This window comes from Cupressus sempervirens, chromosome 11 (genome assembly GCF_028749045.1).
Source record: "Cupressus sempervirens isolate cs-2001-9-10 chromosome 11, ASM2874904v1, whole genome shotgun sequence".
Lineage (NCBI taxonomy): Eukaryota > Viridiplantae > Streptophyta > Pinopsida > Cupressales > Cupressaceae > Cupressus > Cupressus sempervirens.
In genome coordinates, this window is record NC_143128.1 from 584013261 (window position 1) to 584034048 (window position 20788).

Sequence of the window (20788 nt, forward strand, 5' to 3'; positions counted from 1 at the left end):
CATATTATCTAACTTCGTTTGCGTGTCTTGCAAAATTGGAAGTAGCAAATCAGTTGGAGGTAGTGAATTGTTCTCAGGGACCATGTCGTGGTCTGCAACATTCTCGTTGCTATTCATGTTTCTTAATTATTTGCCCTGAAAATGTTTGCAAGATCCTTATGTCAAATTTTTTTTTTTTTTTTTAATGTTTACAATAAAATAAAAGAAATTACAAGTAGAAAGAACACATGAATAGACCAATTTATTTATTCAATTTTAAAACTTTTTTGCTACATTTACAACAGCCTTTATTTACAAAAATTTCCTCTTCGGAGGGTGTTACATTATAGATTCAGTTATTTTGAAATTTTATTTTCAGCTTCTCGTTCAGTTTTGGTTTTGGTTTTATACATATCTTGCACCATCCAAGATCTATGAAAGTGCATAAGAGGGTTGGCTTGGCGGGCATTCCAAGATTGAATTTGTTTGTTTCTATAAGCTTCTTTTCTGGTAGGAGTCCACTTGACTCTTTCCTTCCTCATTTGTTGCAAAGCTTGTTTTAAGGTTTTGTTGTCCTAAGGCATGGAACAACAAGTATAATTGTAGTTTGGCATGTTCATAATCAAGTATAGAAAGATGGGATGCTGCACTTTCTTGTGAGGTGTCTTTCGTACTTGCATCCTATTACATTTAATCTAAGAAAATCTCAGGTTTACTAATCTTGTTAGGTGGTGTGCCTAAGGTTCAGTGTTGAACCCAACGCTCTGATATCATAAGTAACAAACGAATTTTCTTAACTAAAAAGATAGTTCTATATTGTGAATTAAGGACAGATATGAAAACAATACTTCAACCAATATACTGAAGTGAACATCTTTAATTCCATTTTATGTGAAATTGACCGAATTAACATCCAACTGAAAACAACAACTACTGAAATAACTGATTTCTATCATAATTATAAAAAGAACTTAAATCATTACCATTAATTCTATGATATTCGATATTTACAAGAGAAAGTAAATGCATAGTAAAGAAGGGTAAAAGAACATAAAAAATCTAACTGGAGAGTTTCATAATGGTTGTGCAAGCCTCGGCTTTCGGATAAGAGGAGAAGCATTAACTTAGACTTAACCTCCCAACTGCGGACCATATCAATCCCCACACAATCTTTTGATAAGAAAGGCCCTCCCTACTCTGGGGCTAGGCTTGGGGCACTATTAGTCTAGCCATCTGAGCAATACCGATGTTTAGAATGTCTGCTTAGTAATAGACAGGCATGTCTAATTAACTGGCGCCACTGACATCATGTGATGTATAGAAGACAAGCATGCCTTTAACGACCTTGGTCAAGGTTTTGGATGGGTTTCTAATACCCAATCACCACCGCTCGACTTGACAACAGGGTAAGTAGATTGGACATGCATGAGCTTGTTGAATAGTTCTTTAAAAGAAATAAAGTTATCATATCAATTCTGATTCCTGTTCTTTGTTTTTGTAGAACTTCCTTTCCACCTCTTCACCCTCTCTCTTGGCCAACCAGCCGAGTGAGTCCTAGGTGTCTATTCATAGAGGATATCAATTCATTTGCTAAAACTTAGCTGATGGAAAATAATATTTTAGTACTGGCATGAAGCCGTCCTTAAGACTCAAGGACTTCTCTTAAGAAATTTTAGAGGATTATAATTCAGATTTAAAAGACAAGCTGATTCGAGAAGGAAATCATAACATGGCATATGTATTCGGTTTCAGACTTAACATGGATAGATAACTTGGTATGCTTGATCGAATGAACTATTCGATAGACTTATTTTACTTCACAATCAAGCATTGATCATTGAAAATTGTTGAAACTATCTTGCATCTAGATTTTCGGATGCAGTAAATGTACCAAAATAAAGAATACAAAACCTATTCACATAACCTGATGAATGAAGGATTGGATCTTGATTAATTCTAAATGGCCGACTCTTAAAAGTCTGAATTGCCAACGCAGATTTCAGAATGTTGAAACCTTTTAATAGCAGAAACAACAGCTTGGTTTCACTCCAATATCAACCGTATGAACAAGGGAAAGAAAATGAGGAGGAATGGGGAAGAACAACAATATCGATGATAGCTACCAGACATATTGTCGAGCTTATATAAAATGAGAACAATATAGAAGGCTCAATAGAAGCCGCAACTCTTGATAACAGTTACAAGAAGATTATCGACTTCTTGGTTCGTCGATTCAAAAGAAGGAAAACACCAAGTGTAGTCATCATCTCTCATAGAGACTTATAATTATAAAAGAAAGAATTGAAGGACTCCTTATTAAAAGAATAATTTATAATTTTATACATATATACATTTGCACACACATATATTTTTTGAATGGTGTCATCATATTATTATTGTGTCCAAGGTTATACCTATTAGGATATGCATATCTACATACGTGCATAATTGGGAGATTATTTTATCTTCATATCCTCTCAATATATATATATATATATATATATATATATATATATATATATATATATATATATATATATATGTATACATATGTTAATAGAGATGCGCTTGAATAATTTAATACTATGGTGGCACCATACTTTATACACACACACATATATATATATATATATATATATATATATATATATATAAATGGTTTATGTTGGGATTCTCATCAGTCATATATATATATATATATTGGAATGATGAGAATCCCAACATAAACCATTTAAAGGTACAAATGTTGATTATGTTTAAATATTTAATGTTCTATTGGTTGTCCACGTAGCTCATGCATGTCCAATGTATGTACCTTGTTATGCAGTCGCTAGGTCCTTACCAAGGTAGTTAGAGGTGATACCTATCAATCGGATAAATGGACTAAGGTAGTGCCCTATTCCGCATATCCCATTAAGAAATGCTTTCCACCTTCGTTTGCTCTTGCAACCACCCGTGCAACATTTCCCACAATAACAAGTTCTCCATGATAAATCCATACCAACATATAATACAGATAGTAGTAAATAAATTAACTAACTACCATCATTCAATAAACTAGCAACTGCTGACTACCTTCATCAACATATGACAAGTAATGACTAACTACCATCATCAATAAACAATTATAAATAATAATTGATAACAACCAAATTCATATGAAACAATGGTTACATATAACTACCCCTTTTCACATGAACGGGGAAGAACAATAGTTTTTAACTAATCATCTCAACGGCAATAATAAATTTTTAAATAGGTCAAAATTTTGGGATGTAACATAAATCTAATCAGAATCGTCTCTTAGACCTGATTAGATACCATGTTAAAATTCACAATTAGATTTTTATTAAATAATTTTGCATATAAATATTCTTTCAATATATACTTTATATTATATGAAGGAACCTTTGAAGCAATATTTAATAACAATATTTCTGCTGCCACCTTTCAAAGAGGACTTTGTGAAGTTTGATATTCAATGATAGAGATGAGCAGCAGGAACTCTAATATATAATAAGAAAGGGGGGCACGAATAAGGGGATGTGACCCTCACGTGCAACCTTTCATACAAACACACCAATTATTACCAATGATTAGAGAGATGGTGTTATTAGTGAAACCATACCCGGTCAACACGAGTCTACCACAAATGTAATATAATTTCCATCTTATGTCACATTGTTACATCCCAAATTTTGGCCCAATTTTAAATGCTCCTTTATAATGTTCGTTAAAATTTCAAGTTCATCAAGGATGATGAAACACAAGGGGAAGGGTATGTTACATCCCAATATTTGGCTCAATTTAAAATTGTTCATAGAGTTGCTAAGGTTTCTTGTGAAGTCAGTTGACAGGTAAAATTAGTTACAATCATGTGAAATGGTAAGATGGTTAATCTTAATAATTTCATATGAAGCTGGTATGCTAGTTAACTGTTATGATGATATTTTAATGTTATTTTGGAATGTTGGTTATTCATCATGAGCTCATGGGAAGTGAAATGACCGTTAGTTGTTATGATAGTTTATGATTAATAACTCGTTATGGAAATTGTTATTAGATTGAGGAATATGATATAATTGTTGAGAATTTCCTTGCAGGAGTGTGTCAAGGGGTGGAAGCATTGTCAGAAAAGGATTGGGAATAGGGGCACCACCATCACTGGGCAAATAGGTACGAGTCTTGAACCACCATGGCTAAGAGTAAATGACTAGGCAAGCAAGAGTGTACATTGGACAATACCATGAGCTCCTTGATCAATTTTTATAACAAGAAAAATATTAAACATTTGATAGCATGATAAGAACTATTACCTCTCTGTTACTTTGAGACCTCGGTAGTGATCAACATTATAAACTTCATATATATATATATATATGATGCCACCATGATACTTTGATGATATCTATGAATTGTACTTATGTATATATATATGCGTTCGTATCTAGAGAGAATATAATGATAGAAATAAATTATATGTACTCTCAAAATTACACATGCGTATAGATATATGTATTTCTAGGTATAATTATAGGTAGAATTAAACAAATGTATATATATATATATATTGTGTACATTTGTTTTGAACCATGGAAATATAATCTTTATAATTCTTGTTCTTAAGAGACGACCATCTACATTGAGCGTTGAGCGCTGAGCGCCACCTTTCAATGTGGTGACCTTTTGAAAAACCGAAGATCTTTTGAAACTGTCGTCTTGATCAAGGTGAGAGCTTAAGGCCGCGACTTGCTTGGCGAAAGAGGAATATATATATATATATATATATATATATATATATATATATATTATTAAATGTGTTGCATCAGGTGATACAAGATTTCCATCTCATAGTAAACCAATTCTTTCTTCCTTTGGGTTTTCCTGGTTACTGTCCTAACTCTCTCAGCCACCATCAAGGATCGACCATCAAGTTGTGCCGCTTAGAAAGCATTGGGTTTGCCTTGGCATTGCTCATTTATGCTCAGGTTATGTTCTAAATTCTTTTCTTTTCATCGCGATCATACTATGGCTTGTTTTGGTTTACATTTCTACAACCTTTCTAATCGGCCATTTGAGGCTCGATATGCAGAGAGCTTGATTTTCTTTCTTCTCTGAATTTTGAGTACTTTCTTAGAAGAATTCTGTAATACAAATCTGATAACCAAAATAGAATACATCATTGCACATGATAGTGCTGGCGGTACATCTGCTGATGGGTAACATTCTAAGATCATTATGAGATACTATATTAGTATGAAGTAATATTCTCCAAGGACTTGCCTTGACTAGTGAAGCCAATGAAAGAGGGTGGAGAGGAGAGGATTCCTACAAGGGAAAAGTAATGACAAATCAGAACTTCCATATATAAACATTTGTAAATTTTATGATGATTTCTAAAAGCATCCAAGTCAGCTCATGATTGTCCTAGTATACTCAGTTGTCAAGTCGAGTGGCAAAATTAAGTATCAGGATGCTCAGTGGCTAGACAAGGTGTTTCCATGTCTATTCCGGGTAGGGAGGGCCTTTCTCAGATGAGACTATGTAGGGATATTTTAAGGGTCCACGGTTGGGAGGTTAAGCCTCTGACAATGTTCCCCGCCTCAACCAGATGCCAAGAGATGCACAAGACAGAGATAAGTTATGCAGTCAACACCTATTGGTAATAGGTATTTTACTTTTATGATATTTGAAATTACAAGTTGAAGATATGTTAGATTGATTTATATCGTTGAATTCAGTTATTCTCTCCAATGAAATCAGCTTTCCTTGTCAATGTAAATGGTGACCAGTTAGATCAGTTGCTCTTCCATTTGAACATGAAATGTATCTGTATGCATGAGATAGGCTTATCTTATGGTCGTTATTCTGTTTTTCATTTATATGAATAATGATTATGAACATATCTTCTAACTATGTCATTGCCATAGTTAGCAACATAGAGAAAAGGGATGATATAATGGTATAACTATTTGTGCCCTAAGTGGTATATGTGGATTAACCTAGGTTTTGTAGATGTTGCCCTAGGCGGATTTTGTTTTTTCAACTATTATATGCTTTCTTTGTAGATGACAAAACTTGACTAAACATTACTCGTCTGCATTGAAAAAATCAGTTGAAAGTTGAAACTATATTTTTTATATCACATGCAACATAGGCTTGTGAGTTGAAATATTGGACCATTGTTAGACTTGCCATGTAGGCTCATTCAGATCTTGGAGCTTACAGTTACATGATTTCCATGAATAATTCACTGCCAGAAAGGAAGCAGGAGATTTTACACTATAAAGAGAAAAAAAATGTTCTTTGCAAAAAATCAAGTTACAAACAACTGGTGGATGGCAATAGAAGACTCAAAGCGATGCAGGGAGTCTTAGATGTTGACATGACACTTTTACATCATTATATCAGCTGAACTATTTTTTTAATAATTCATGCAGCATCAGGTCATGAGTTACACTTTGATCATCATTGGACATGCCATGTAGGATCCCTTACTTTTGGAATTTACAATTACAAATTATTCATGGATTTTGAATATCTAATGCTAATGAATAGCCATTTTTCCCTTAAGGACACAGACATATAGCACTCAAGGACATGCATGAGATTCCAGCAATGTTGTTGTTTAATGAGTGATGGTATTAGCTTTGTGCTTTCATTTAGTTATTGTTATATCTAACATGGGATGGTTATCTTGATTTAAACAGGAAATTTATATATTTTTATCAACTGTCTGTCCTTGTCCCATCTGTTGCTTCCTTAAAATGGTCTAATAGTTTGAGTACAGCTATATGTACATGCTAAATTAGTCTGATGCTTAGTTCTTTTAGTTCTTTAATTTGCTTTAGTTGATTACTTTTTTAATTTTAAGATATAACACACAAGTTGCTACCATTTATAGACCATTTAAACTCAGATAAAATCTTTGCTGTGTTAAAGGTTATATCTCTCACATCTAAATACTAATGAAATATATGTGTGATTTTTTAATATGTATCATTCTATTTTTTTTAATAAATATATTTTTTGATAGGTACAAAATGCATTCCAAGAACTTGAGGAGTCTAATGTTCTTCGCCCTTATACGAGAGAAGCAATTAGAGAAATATCTAAATTATGTACTACTTTTGAAGGGAAGGACTGTGCACCAATGACTGCAGGTGAGTGATTTTGTGGCTTTGAGGTCCGATTTCGATGCAAAGAGATTTAGTTTGTTTGAGTGCCAGTGGATTGAGTTGAAAATGTCTTTTCTTATTACACCGTTCTTTAAATGGCAGTGCAAACAATCTTTTCTTTACGAACAGAAGTCACAAAGTTGTTCATACTGAGGCTTTGCTCATGGATGAAAGCAACAACACTTGATATTGTCAATGATGAATGCTGGGTACCAGTATCAGTTCTTGAACGCAATAGTTCAGCTTTTGCCATATCTGCTTCGCCTCTATCATTTCATGAAATGATGCTGTCTGCAATGGATCAAATTAGCGAGTAAGCATCTATATATTGTAGTGATATGATCTTGGTTGTTCAAATCAATTAGGTATCATTATTTGAAAATCTCCATGAACTTAGATACTGCCTGCCATAGCATGACTCTACAGTACCAAATGAACTGCTCTATTTGCATATCACATGCTAATTTTTAACAAGTGCAACTAGAGATTGAAATGTCCAGCTAAACATAAACGTCAGAGTTTGACAATATATGTATTATTATAGGTATAGCTAGTATATTATGAAATCCTTTCTATGAGAAATCAAACTTTTTCATGGCAGGTATAACATTTTGAATATTCAATCTAATGCTTATAGGACCTCAAATGTTTTTTCTCATATTGATCAGTATCTCTTATATTCAAATTCTTCAGTGAAACCCATGTAATTCAAAATATACTTAGAATGGGGTTTCCGTTTACCAACAAGTATTTGAACTAATGCATATCTGATTGTTTCCATGCCCATCTACAGAAGAGAAAACATCTAGTTTACAGTTATTCACATCGAGTTTTATTGGGGTTCCTTTTTCAGTTGGTCTAGATTTTAATTCTTCCTGCATTTTTTAAAGACGGGTGTGGCCATTTGATATGAGTAGTTTGTCTGGTTGTTCGTTCCTAACTTTCGATAGACTGGGATGAGAAACGGACGTGTTCATATAGCGAGTGAGTGATACATGTTAAGAAAGTCAAATGGAAAAGCTACAACAACTATAGCATTTGACATTAACTATTTCACCCAATATATTTTTGTTGTTTCCTTAAATCCATGATCTAACATATGCATGCAACCTTGCATCCAAAAGGTATGCCTATTTGTTTTCTTCATTGTTTATAATCTGCTGCCCTCTTTTGCCTTTGTTATTTTTGGATTTTGAAATGGTTTTGAGATGATAAACAAAGTGCAGATAATAAAGTAACTTGCAGCAATTTAACAACATAGAAAACTGACAAAATTCAGAAATATATGAAGCTGGAAATTCCAGATTTTATTTCTGATCTGCAAATACACTTTTTGGCAAAAGTAAGGGTAACCCAGATCATTAAATAGCATGATGTATCTATCTCAACATACCCATAAAATGTAGTATTGAAAAATAGCTTACAACACTTGTTTAACTGTTTAAGGCACAAAATAAAAAGCTAAAATTGCAAACAGGGCATCAATGATGGTATGTTCCATCTGAATCTTTTATCTTCTCTTTTTTAATAAGACTTACAAACATAAGCACAGATAGGTGGGTATGAAACACTGATACACCATATATTTGTTGTGGGGGACGGGGGGTTGGATACGTTTTTGGTACATTCATACAAAATATATATACTATTTATGTGTGTGTGTGTGTGTGTGTGTGTGGTTTATAGTATATACCATAGATGAAAATCTCTCACTCGGCAAAAACTCGCGAATCACCCAAAAAACATTTGGAAAAATTCGGCCAGATTTTGAAATAACTTGGGAACATAAAAAACTGCTAAACTTTAATTAGAAATGCATTCATTTTCAAAATTCAATGAGAAGATGCATCCAATGAGTTAATTAATAAGAAGACTAGTCGAGTTTGTAGATATATAAACATAAAGTGAGTACAAGATCGCATTCTGATGCAGAATGCTGATGGCTGGAAGCAAAATAGTAAATAATTTCTATAAAACTAGAAGTAAATACATCATTACAATTACTTCTTCCTCTTCCCAGCTCCACCAACAAATAAGGGAGAGGAATTGCGAAGTCTAGTCCTAGAAGTAGAATGTTGAGCTGGGCATTTTAACACAGGAGCAATAGGTGCAAGAGAGTTTTAAAAAAAATAATCGCAGAGATTTTTTGGAAAACCTCTGCAAGTTTTTCTTTAGAAAACTCGCTCAGCTGAAAAACTCGGGACTTTGGTGATTTGTCCATCTATGGTATATACATATACATATCGAATAAAGTTTAGAATGTCTTATACCAATACATATGCTAAACAAAAGCATTACGAATTCCAAATTTTGAAACATATCATTATAACTTACATTCAGGTCTGTGTGTTTGTTTATATATATATTGAAATTGTAAAATCTGGATGAAAGGAAACACAAAATTCATGGTTGCATTAAGCAGAGGAACAAATCACAAGGCAGATGTTGCTTAAAATAGCGACACTAAGAATAGTGGATTAAAGAACTAAAAATACCTGAATCTAACTATAAAACCTAAGATGATCAATATAGGAAATATAATATTTTTTTACTACCCTCCCTTAATGGTCATCGTACTACCCTACAAAAGACTATACATGTCTTCTTGTCAAAATATGACAGAACATTCTATGATTGCTGAGATCCTTCGTGAATCAGCAAAATGTTAATGACCAAGTGCAGCCAAGAAAAAACAGAGAAGGTGGTCCCCTTCATTAGAATGATTTGCTCATGTAAGAGTAGAGCCTACCAAAACATTTTCCTCTTACCCTCGAAGAATTGGCAAGACTGCTGACCAAAAATCATCACAGAATCATCCAACTTGCTATTGAATAAGAAATTTCTTCTCTAGAAATAGACACATTGAGAACAACTTTAGAGTTCTCCAATCTATTGCAGATGAGCAGAATGCCCCACAATGGACAACAAAACACCATTATTTGAAGAGTACAAAACATCATTATTTCGGAGAAAAATGGTAAAACCCCTGAATGGACGTTCCATGCAAACTTCGTGAACTACCAAAATCATTTCGAGCCCTCCAATCTATTGCAGATGAGCAAAATGCCCCAAAACAGATTACAAAGCAGTAAAAACACCATTAACTGAAGAGTACAAAACATCATTTTTTTGGAGAAAAATGGTAAAAACCTTGAATAAACATCCCATGCAAACTTTGTGAATTACAAAAATTAGTTAACCAAAACCAAACATGATTTTTGAGGTTAAAAATCACTAAAAACCAACAAAAGATGGAAGATTCAGATGACATTATACAAAGCCCCATCTTTGAGGAAAAATGGTAAAACCTAACTGAATTAGTTTTAGGGAAAATTTATGAAAACCGAACACATAATTTTCTAAGATTTTTTTATTAAACCCTTCCATAATGTGAGCTGATTAGAATGCATAGGAGGCAACCTCCTTTGGAATGTCCCCTTCTCTGCTCTAGGCTTTCTGGCACCTTGTTGCTCTATCTTTCCATCCGGATAGGCTAATGGCATTAATCTTGAGGATGCTAGCTAGTCACAAGATTCTATTTGGTTTCGTTGGGGAGATATTTAAGTTGTGGAGCTTTCTATAGTTAAGTCACTTTATTTTTAAAAGTTGATTTATAAATTTACTTTATGACTTAAAGTCATTTTATAACTTAAGTGATTTAAGTGACTAAAAGAGGAAAATGGATTTTATCCCACGTTGCCTAGTTGTTTGTATTTCCCCTCATATCGAGGTTATAAAAGCAAGGAGCTTCATTGGGATGGGCACCATGAAAATATGATATTGATCAAATGTAATATCCCCTTTCGGATATTTTCCAAAAAAAAATCCAAGATATTAAAGTGCAGGTTTAAATCCGAATAGAAAACCAGTATTCTATATAAATTCTAGAACTTGATCCGACTTGAAAACCCCCAGATTTGCATACAAGGAAACTCAGAAAACTTGTTTATTTCACTCATATTCAGAAAGTACATATATAAACCAGGAATTAACACAAATAACCAAAATGTGTTACTGTATTATACAATAACAATACAATAACGTGCTATAATCCAAGTAATCCAATCTTATAAACAAAAATGACAATCAGATTGGCAATGTAGATGAAACCTGTAAGAAGGCTAGGTTTGCGTCCAACCTTCAATTGCTTCTTCAAGGGTTTGCGTCTTAGAAGAAATAACCAACAACTGTTTCCAGCTCCCAGATTAATATTTGTTTTAAATATTCATGTCTCTTATGTGGAGCTTGTTGTACCTTGATTACTTTTCCCAACGTGATGCACGCTCATTCAAGCAATGTGGGATAAAGCACCTTTCTTGTCCTTTAGTCACTTAAGTGAACATAGCACCTTTTTAAATAAAGTGATAAATTAAATGAACTTTAATAGTCACTTAGTCAGTAAACCATATAGTCATCAGGCATTAAAATAATTGACCAAATGAACTCTGATAAGCATGTGCAATAGCTCGTTGGAAAGCTCTTGGCGAGACGCTTCCAACCCAGCACCGAGGTACCGAAAATACTGAGCTCTGATTACTTACTAAAAATAGTAAGCATCTGGATAACCTGCTAAACTTGCTCTGATGGGTTTGGAACTAGAAATGTCTAGGCCAAATCTTCAACTAAACTTGATAAAGAACCTTTCTGTCCCCATACCTAGGCAAAGTGAGCTGGCCACAGAGTTATAATGTCCCAAAAAAAGGGGACATTACATCCAAATACAAACAGGTTGCTTAAATGTCACTGTGCTTTCTTAAGGATGAAATCCCTTAAGAGAATTTGAGAAACTGAACATAGCCCCAATCTCTTGTTGGAGATTGTATCAGGTTCAAGAATGGAGAATGCAAATTAGTACATGGTTCTAGCAGATCCACAGTGAGCAAGAAGTCAATATGCATTGATAGGTATATACGAATTCCTTAAATATATGAGCTGATGAAACATATGTCAGGAGTCCACTGAATTTGCAAAGCTAGGAATCTGTGTGGCAGTAGAGATGTTAGGCAAAGTACGTACAGAACTAGTTGGATTTTGTTTTGAAGGAAGGCAATGTAGTTGCGACAAAATCCAAGGGGGAGATGCGTGGGCAAATTTGAAACACAGGCAACATTACCTTAGTTGGAGACTTTTGCAATCCTTTCAGCAGTCACGACCAGGTCATAGGACTGAACATAGAGGTGGGAGAAGCTAGTACAGGGTCTTTGTGACAGATTGCAGGCCATATATTTATAGTTGTCAAGTGCATGGTGATTAGCCACCAAAGAGGTTAGGGGTCACAGGCCCAACATCTTCACTATTAGGGTCGGCTCCAACAGTAACGCAGGGTAGTAGCGGTATTGGTGGTGTGTTTTAGAATGTCATAGTCATTAAAAAGGCAGACCTAGCCGAAGACATATTGGCAGCCGCACGTTACGATTTAGGTTCCACTTTATTTATGTTTGTAACTTGTCATATAGTCATTGATTAACGTTGAGATCCATAGTCTGGTTGTATGAATTCACTAAGTAATTGTTTCAATTAAATCAATAGTGGATAATTCAAGTTCTTGCATTTTGGGAGAATGATACAATTATTAAAGTTATTCTATATCAATATTCCCTTATATTGAAATTAGTTGTTCCTATTACTATTCCATCAGATCCAGATCCTTATAGTGGTATCAGAGCCACAAGACCTATCGACTTATGGGTATTTATTGAGTTGCAGGCTGGTTTAAATAGGAAAAATGTCAGATAGGCATGAATAGGAAACCATGCAATTTTAGTCACATCCGACTTGAATAGGTAGGATCTTCAGATTGGATTGATATTGAGGACAAATACTTAGATGATGAGGAGGTAACCTCTGAGAGAAGCACATAGGGTGAACAGGTTGAACAGGTATAGGACATTCAAATGGCTCACGATGCGAATGGACAGGAACAAAAAACAGGAACGGGAAGTGAGGGAAACTTTGAGGGCTATTAGAGATGGACAAAATAATATCGTTACTGCACTTCAACAACTTACAGGTGCTATGCAGCAACTAGCTTTGACTCACAGGAGAGCATTGAGTCATCATAGTGGAGGTGGTAGTGTGGCAAGATCACCCCGGGCTATTAGGGCCCGCACACGTAACACTGATAGGCTATTGATGCCCATTTTTGCTGAGAATAATGCCGAGGAAGAGGTAGCACAACCCGTGGCATTAGACTTACTTTCGGATAATGTTATGGCTATGTATGATGAATGGGATCTCTTCCCTGATCAAATTAAACAAAATTTGGCCTTTGTTTAATACATGAATAAAAAAAAGGGAGACAGAGAGACCATAACAAGACAGGAGGCCTAGGGCACATAATAGGGACTTGAAACACACCATGAACAAGTTATCTCTCCCCACTTTTGATGGCAGCAGTTTGACATTCACTAGAGCTTGGATTCACAAGCTAGACACCTACCCAACACTTAAGCCCATGTCGGTGACAAAAGCAATTAGATTTGCCACAATGCATTTAGAGGGAGCAACGCATGATTGGTGGCATCATGGGTTGGTCACCCAGGATCATGGTCTCATTACGTCTTACGAGACTTTCAACTCTAAGCTAGTCCCCTGTTTTGATAGGAAGGACATTGAGGCCTACTAAATGGATTTGGCACAGTTGCAATAGGTTGGATCTCTAGATGACTTCATTGATGAATTTCAGTAGATCTCAGTTATGGTTCTAAATATGACAGAACAACGTAAGGTAATGTTGTTCACTGAGGGCTTATAGGATAGATTTAGAGGTTTGGTCAAGGCCCTTAAACCAAACACATTGGATGATGCTATTAAGATCGCACATGATCTAGACTCACCTTGTTCAATACTACAGCCTCCTAAGAAACCTTATAAGGGGTCTACTTCGTTCCAAAAGAACAAGAATCAGCGTAAGACTTCCCTTCCCAGATTGGACTTTGAGACATGGAATGAACTCAGGAGGAAGAAGCTATGCATCACTTGTAGGGAGCCATGGACATCGGATCACAGATGCCTTGGCAAAGGTAAGATACATTATGTCGAGATTCTTTCAGAAGAGGAGGATGAACAATAGGGGGGCAGTAATGTTGATGGCAGCGATGAGGAAGAAAGTGAGGAGCAACCTCCTAAAGAGAGCAAGAAGGAATCTACTCTGGGATAGTTTCCTATCATAGCTTTCCTTTCTAGTGATCCCACAGGTCACCCCTTTTGCTTGAAGGGTGTAGTTAGAGGGCATCATATTGTGTCTTTTACATACAAGTGCATCACATGACTTCATAAGCATGCGCTGGGTTTCAAAGAGAAAGTTACAGGTTGATGACATACCTGAGTTCGAAGTTAGAGTGGAAAGAGGTGATAGATTGAGGTGCACAGGGAAAGTGCAATGAGTTTCGATCAACTTTGATGACTTTCTTCTAGATGCAGATTTTATTTTGTTGACTTGGATGGATTAGACACTATGTTGGGAAGATAGTGGTTGCAGACTATCGACAGGTACATAGTTGATCATAATAAGATGCAATTAGAATTCTTATAGGACGACTGACAGGTGATTCTCAAGTCCATGCTAGAGGGTGAACCCAGAATGATTTGAGCTCATAGGATGGAGGCTATTATGAGGCATGATGACATTGAGTGGCAACACACTGTTTCATTTCCTCTAAGGCCACATTAGGTTTAGGACAACAATTTCACTGTGACATTCAGCCAGTGCTTGATAAGCACAAGAGGGTTTTCAAAGACACACCACCGGGTATTCCCCCAGATAGAGGGTTTGAGCATATCCTTGAGTTAGAGGAGGGTGCCAAACCCGTCATTACCACTCCTTATCGTCACCCCAGGCACTGCAAAGAGGAAATATAAAGGACGATTAAGGAACTCTTAGACACGGGACACTTTAGACCCAACTCCAACCCTTTTGCTTCTTCGTTAGTTTTGGTGAAGAAGAAGGATGACACTCTTTGCATGTGTCTTGATTACCATGCTCTCAATAAGAGGACCATAAAGAACAGGTACCCTATTCCTCACATTTATGAATTACTAGATGAATTACATGGGGCAGTCTATTTCTCGAAGATAGATCTTAGATTTGGATACCAATAGATACGGGTTCGTGAGGAGGATGTGCATAAGACAACTTTTCGATGCCATTATGGACACTATGAGTTCTTGGTTATGCCATTTGGGCTTACTAATGTGTCGTCCACATTTCAGTCATTTATGAACCATATTTTTAGAAAACAGTTGCTAAAGAGCATGTTGGTATTTTTTGATGATATCCTGGTTTTCAGCAGAACTTGGGAGGAGCATCTGCAACACCTAGATGAGGTACTTAGCACAATGGAGGAGCATTCATTGTTTGCAGAGGTGACCTTTGATAAGCTCAAGTTAGAGTGTGATGCTTTAGGGAGCGGAATTGGAGCAATTTTGATGCAGGATATGCATCTGATAGCTTATGAGAGTCGGAAGCTCAAGGATAGTGATAGATTTTAGTCCACCTACGACAAGGAAATGCTAGCCACTATGCATGCTTTGGCCAAGTTTAGACAATACTTGTTGGGTGGCAAAAATTCACGATTAAGACAGACCACAACAGCTTGCGATAGTTCTTAGAACAAAAGGATCTCAATGAAAGACAACAAAAGTCGGTCAGCAAGATTTAGGCTTATGATTTTGACATCGAGTATGTTAAGGGTAAGAACAATATAGTTGCTGATGCGCTTTCCAAGACACCTTCAGTAGTAGAGTGTTGTGCTATTTTGGAGATATTGGCATATTGGAAGTCCCAGTTACTGGTTGAGTATTCTAAGAATACTCAAGCTTGTCAGATGATAGATGGCCAACTCTAGGACAACAAGTATAAGGTAATCGATGATGTGATTATTTTCAATGATGAGATCTATCTCGTGCCAGAGTCTAAGCTGAAGGAAAAAATTATGGAGACTCTTCATGATGCACCAACAATTGGACACCCATTTCTTCAAAACCTATAGGCAGGTTAGACAAAGATCTTCTTGGAAGGGCCTCAAGGACGATGTCCTTCAGCATGTTAGAGAATGTCAAACTTGTTAGCAGAACAAGTTGGAGCACGAGTTTCTGGCCGAATGATTATAGCCTCTCCCTATTCCAACACAGAAATGGGAGAGTATCTCCATGGACTTCATTACAGGATTGTCGAGAGTGCAGGGCAGAGATTCCATTTTCGTGGTTGTGGACAATTAACTATGTTTGCTCACTTTTATGCTATAGCGACAGATTGGTCGGCCTCTCAAGTAACCAAGTTATTTTTTCAAGAGGTTTTTGGTCTACATGGTCTCCCTCAGACCATTGTGAGTGACAGAGATTGCAAATTTCTTAGCACTTTTTGGCAGGAATTATTCAGATTGGCAAGTACCAAATTGACACCCAGTACGAGTTACCATCTACAAATGGACAGGCAGATTGAGATAGTAAACAAATGGGTGAAGTGTTATCTCTGGAACTATGTAGTCGGGCAATAGAGAGCTTGGGTTAAATGTTTATATCTAGGGGAGTAGTGCTACAACTCTTCCTACCACATGTCCATCCGAATGACACTGTTTCGAGCTCTCTATGGCAGCAAACCACTATCATTAGTAGATCTGGCTTTATAGGACTACAGAGCATCGCTAGTTGGAGATTAGATACAGGATCAACAGGACATTCTTAGATCTCTCCGAGAGAACATTCTACAAGCTTAGAATCAGTAAAAGATGTTTGCTGATTGCCATAGGATAGAGCGGAGTTTTGAGTTAGGTGACATGGTTTACCTTTGCCTCCAACCTTATAGACAAAGCTCCTTGAAGAAGAGTGGGTCCAAAAAATTTCAGCCTAGTTTTATGGTCCCTATCGCATTACTTGGAGGGTTGGAGAGGTTCCTTATGAGCTGGACTTGCCAGATGATAGTAGAATTCACAACGTTTTCTACGTGTCTTGTCTCAAGAAGGCGATTGGTCAGCATGTAGTGCCTTCCATTGGATAGCCCCCACTTGATGCGGAAGGGAAGTTGGTTTTAGTTCCAGTGGAGGTGATTGAGATTAGAGAGAGGAAGCTGCGTAACAGATCAATCAGCGAGTATTTAATTCGCTGAAATTTTTTTCCATATGAAGATGCCACGTGGGAGGGCGAATCGATCCTGCAGCATCTGACACTGAGATTGCTTGAGGGCAAGCAATCCCAGGAAGGGAGGACTGTAATGTCCCCTTCTCCGTGCTAGGTTTTTTGGTACCTTGTTGGTTAGATGCGTGGGCAAATCTAAAACACAGGTGACATTACCCCAGGTGGAGACTCTCGCAATCCTTTCAGCAGTCACGCCCAGGTCATAGGACTAAACGCAGAGGTAGGAGGAGCTAGTATAGGGTCTTTGTGACAAACGGTAGGCTATATATTTACAGTTATCGGGTGCATAGTAATTCGCCACCAAAGAGGTTAGGGGGTCATCGACCTAACACCTTCACTATGAGGGTCGGCTCCAACAATAACGCAGGGTAGCAACAACATTGGTGTGTGTGTTTTAGAATGTAATAGTCATTAAAAAGGCAGACCCAACCGAAGACATATTGGCAGCCGCGTTACCATTTAGGTTCCACTTTATTTATGTTTGTAACTTGTCATATAGTCATTGATTAACCTTCAGATCTGTAGTATGGTTGTATGAATTCACTAAGTAATTGTTTCAATTAATTCAATAGTGGATAATTCAAGTTCTTGCATTTTGGGAGAATGATACGATTGTTAGAGTTATTCTGTACCAACATTCCCTTATATTGAAATTAGTTGTTCCTATTACTATTCCATCGAGTCTGGATCGTTACATCCTTCTCATATGAATATGGAGTAAGTGGAGCCTTCTGGAGAGATTCATCTTGAGAAAACTACACAACTACCAATTGTTTCCTGCAATCTATCTTCATGTGACCAAATTTGTCACAATTATTGCACAGGATACTCTTCTTCTTTGATGATACCTAAAGTTGCCCTAATCCTTTGTGCTGATACAACTGAGAGCCATGTGTGTTCTTGTATGAGGCTTGTGTTGGAATGACCACTTATTTAGAAGAGGAGGAACTGCCATTACTTCCAAACTATTGCTTCCATCTATCCTGTTGCAGAGATTAGAGAATGTCTGGGCAACTCTAGTAGAACTGTAGAAGTGATATTAAGCATTTCTATGAAGTGCTCGTAGAATCGGGGCAGGGTTTTCAGTGTGATCACTACCATATCTTCTTCCTGCATGTTGTAGCCAATAGTGTCTTATTGGTCATATAGTTCCTTGATTTTCAACAGATGTGCCTGGAAAGTTGTCTTGTCATGCATCATGATAAAAATCAACAAATTCTTTAGAAAGAAAGCACAACACTTGTCAGATGTCTCATAAAGATTATGACAACTTACCTATTTCGTTCATCCCTTTCATCCTGATATGTCTGAGGTTGAGTATGATGTGCCTCCCTACTCAAAGCGATCTTTTCAGGATAACGATATTCAAATATTGTCATCATGTGCTGCTTCTAGGTGTTATAATTGTGCCCATTAAATTGCTGACTGTCCTGCAACATAATGTTGGTCAAAGATGCCATCACAAAAACAAAGATTGTTGGTCAGCCCTACGAAGGCACAAAAATTGAGCCAGGTGTTGTAGTAAAGTGCAAAATGGTAACACGTTAGAAAATACTGAAGTAAAAAATTAGACTGTAATTAGCATACAAAAATTTTTAAAAAAATGAGAATGAAAAATCTTTGTTTTTTTGTGTTTTTTAATTTTTAATTTAAATATATATTTTTATTGAATATATAGTAGGAGAACCTAAATGTTTTTCAAGTTGATAAAACCGGAATAAAAAAAAAAAGTTGCAGGAAGCCAAGAACAATGGATTAGGGTTTGACTAGAGGAAAAAATCTCTAAAAAAAATAAAAATTAAAATCAACACAGAAAAATTGAAATATTAAATCCCTAAAAATTTCTGAAAAGGCGGACCAATTCGCTGGGCATCGGTGATTTTGAGTGCAGAGAAAAAAATTGAAAAATTCCACAAAATCCAATTTATAAGTGATGCGAAAACTAGTAGTTAGAAATTGTGTGAGCTTTGGAAGATGCCAAAAAAAGGCGAGAGATGCAGAAAAATGGTGAAAATAGAAAATCGGGAGCCCAGCTAGGTGGTCGCAACTCGAACAAAATAGCAGGGCCATAAAATGTCACAACAAAACAAAACAACTAGCACCCTCACTCTTGGAACTTGCAGATGTGGTTAGGGAAGTTGCGAGGGTTGGAAGCGAATGAAGGGAGAAATGTAAAATGGCAAAAAAAGTGAAGTGGCCCATAGAAAATTTAAAATGCCAAAATCACCATTTGGGCGGGATTGATGATGTGGCAGAATAAAACAGTGAGTGGATACTGCAATTTTGACTAGTGACTGCAATATTTTTTAAATTACTTCAATAGGTTTGCAATAGACCCTAAAATGGTTTTGAACAGATTGCAAATATTCAAAAACTTAATGTTGAATTCTAGAAAATAAATCTGACCCTAAAAATATTTCACTGCTCTGATACCATGAAATTGTAAAAACTGGATAAACAAAAACACAAAATTCATGATTCCCTTAAACTGAGCTCGTTAAATAACAAATTACAAGGCAAAAGTCGCTAAAAATAGCGACACTCTAAGTGGCCGGATTCGGACCCTGGAGCTCGGGTTCGGGTCCGGATTCGAGCGCAGGCAAGTTTGAAGAGAAGGTTGTAGAGATTGTTTGTGGAGTCTCAAATCTTTCAAATAATTAGTGCTGAGTGTTCCAGGTATGCATTTGATCCTTCCTTTTGCTTCTTTCATAGTTTGTTTTTAATTTTTTTTAAATACTTATTGTTCTAAATTTTTATCAAGTTTTTTATAAGTTTTGAAATATTTTTTGAAATTTGTTTTTATAGATTGCAAGAATGCAAGAATGAGTAGTCAGGGTTCAGCGGGTGGGGTGGGATCCCAAAGATTTAAAATTGATAAAGGTTCTCCTTTGTGGAAGTATATAACAAGAATTGAGCAATGTGTTGGTGGGGGAGGGTATATATGGAAATGCAATTTTTGCCAAAACCAATATAGAAGCTCTTATTACCAGGTTAAACATAATTTGATAGGTCCACCAGGTCAAGGGATTTCCATGTGTGAGGCCCCCCCAGAGGGAGGTAAAAAAGGGTTGCCGGTTCCTCAAATAGCAGGCATGTTAAAAGAACAACAAGAGGCTAATAGGTTAGTGTCAAAGGCAAAAAAAGATAAGTCAAAGCAAAAACCACCAACACCACCCTCTCAAACAATCAGTAGACCACATCCCTTCCTACCTACCCCATCTGTGGATGAAGATGAAATAGAAACACCCGCATCCCACAAGAGAGGCCCATTAGATACGGCATTTGAAAATGACAAGAGAGAAATTGCTGACATAAAGATTGGGCGTTGCCTCATTACAAGTGGTGTTTCATTCAATCTAGTGAGATCCCCTTATTGGAGAGAGATGGTGAAAGCAATAAATGATGCACCTCATGGTTACCGATCCCTTGGATATGAAAAGTTGAGAACCACCATATTGCATAAGGAGAGAAAGAATGTAGAAAACCTCCTCAAACCA

At 36.3% G+C, this 20788-nt stretch overlaps 1 protein-coding gene across 1 annotated transcript in view; it reads left to right on the forward strand.

Annotated features, from left to right (window-relative positions):
• LOC149531000 (exocyst complex component SEC5B-like) overlaps nucleotides 1-20788 on the forward strand; it is a 165054-nt gene that overhangs the window by 74924 nt on the left and 69342 nt on the right. Inside the window, exons 12-13 of the mRNA XM_089808482.1 lie at nucleotides 7016-7142; nucleotides 7260-7470. Coding sequence (XP_089664608.1) covers nucleotides 7016-7142; nucleotides 7260-7470 — 338 coding nt within the window. The remainder of the gene's footprint in view (nucleotides 1-7015; nucleotides 7143-7259; nucleotides 7471-20788) is intronic.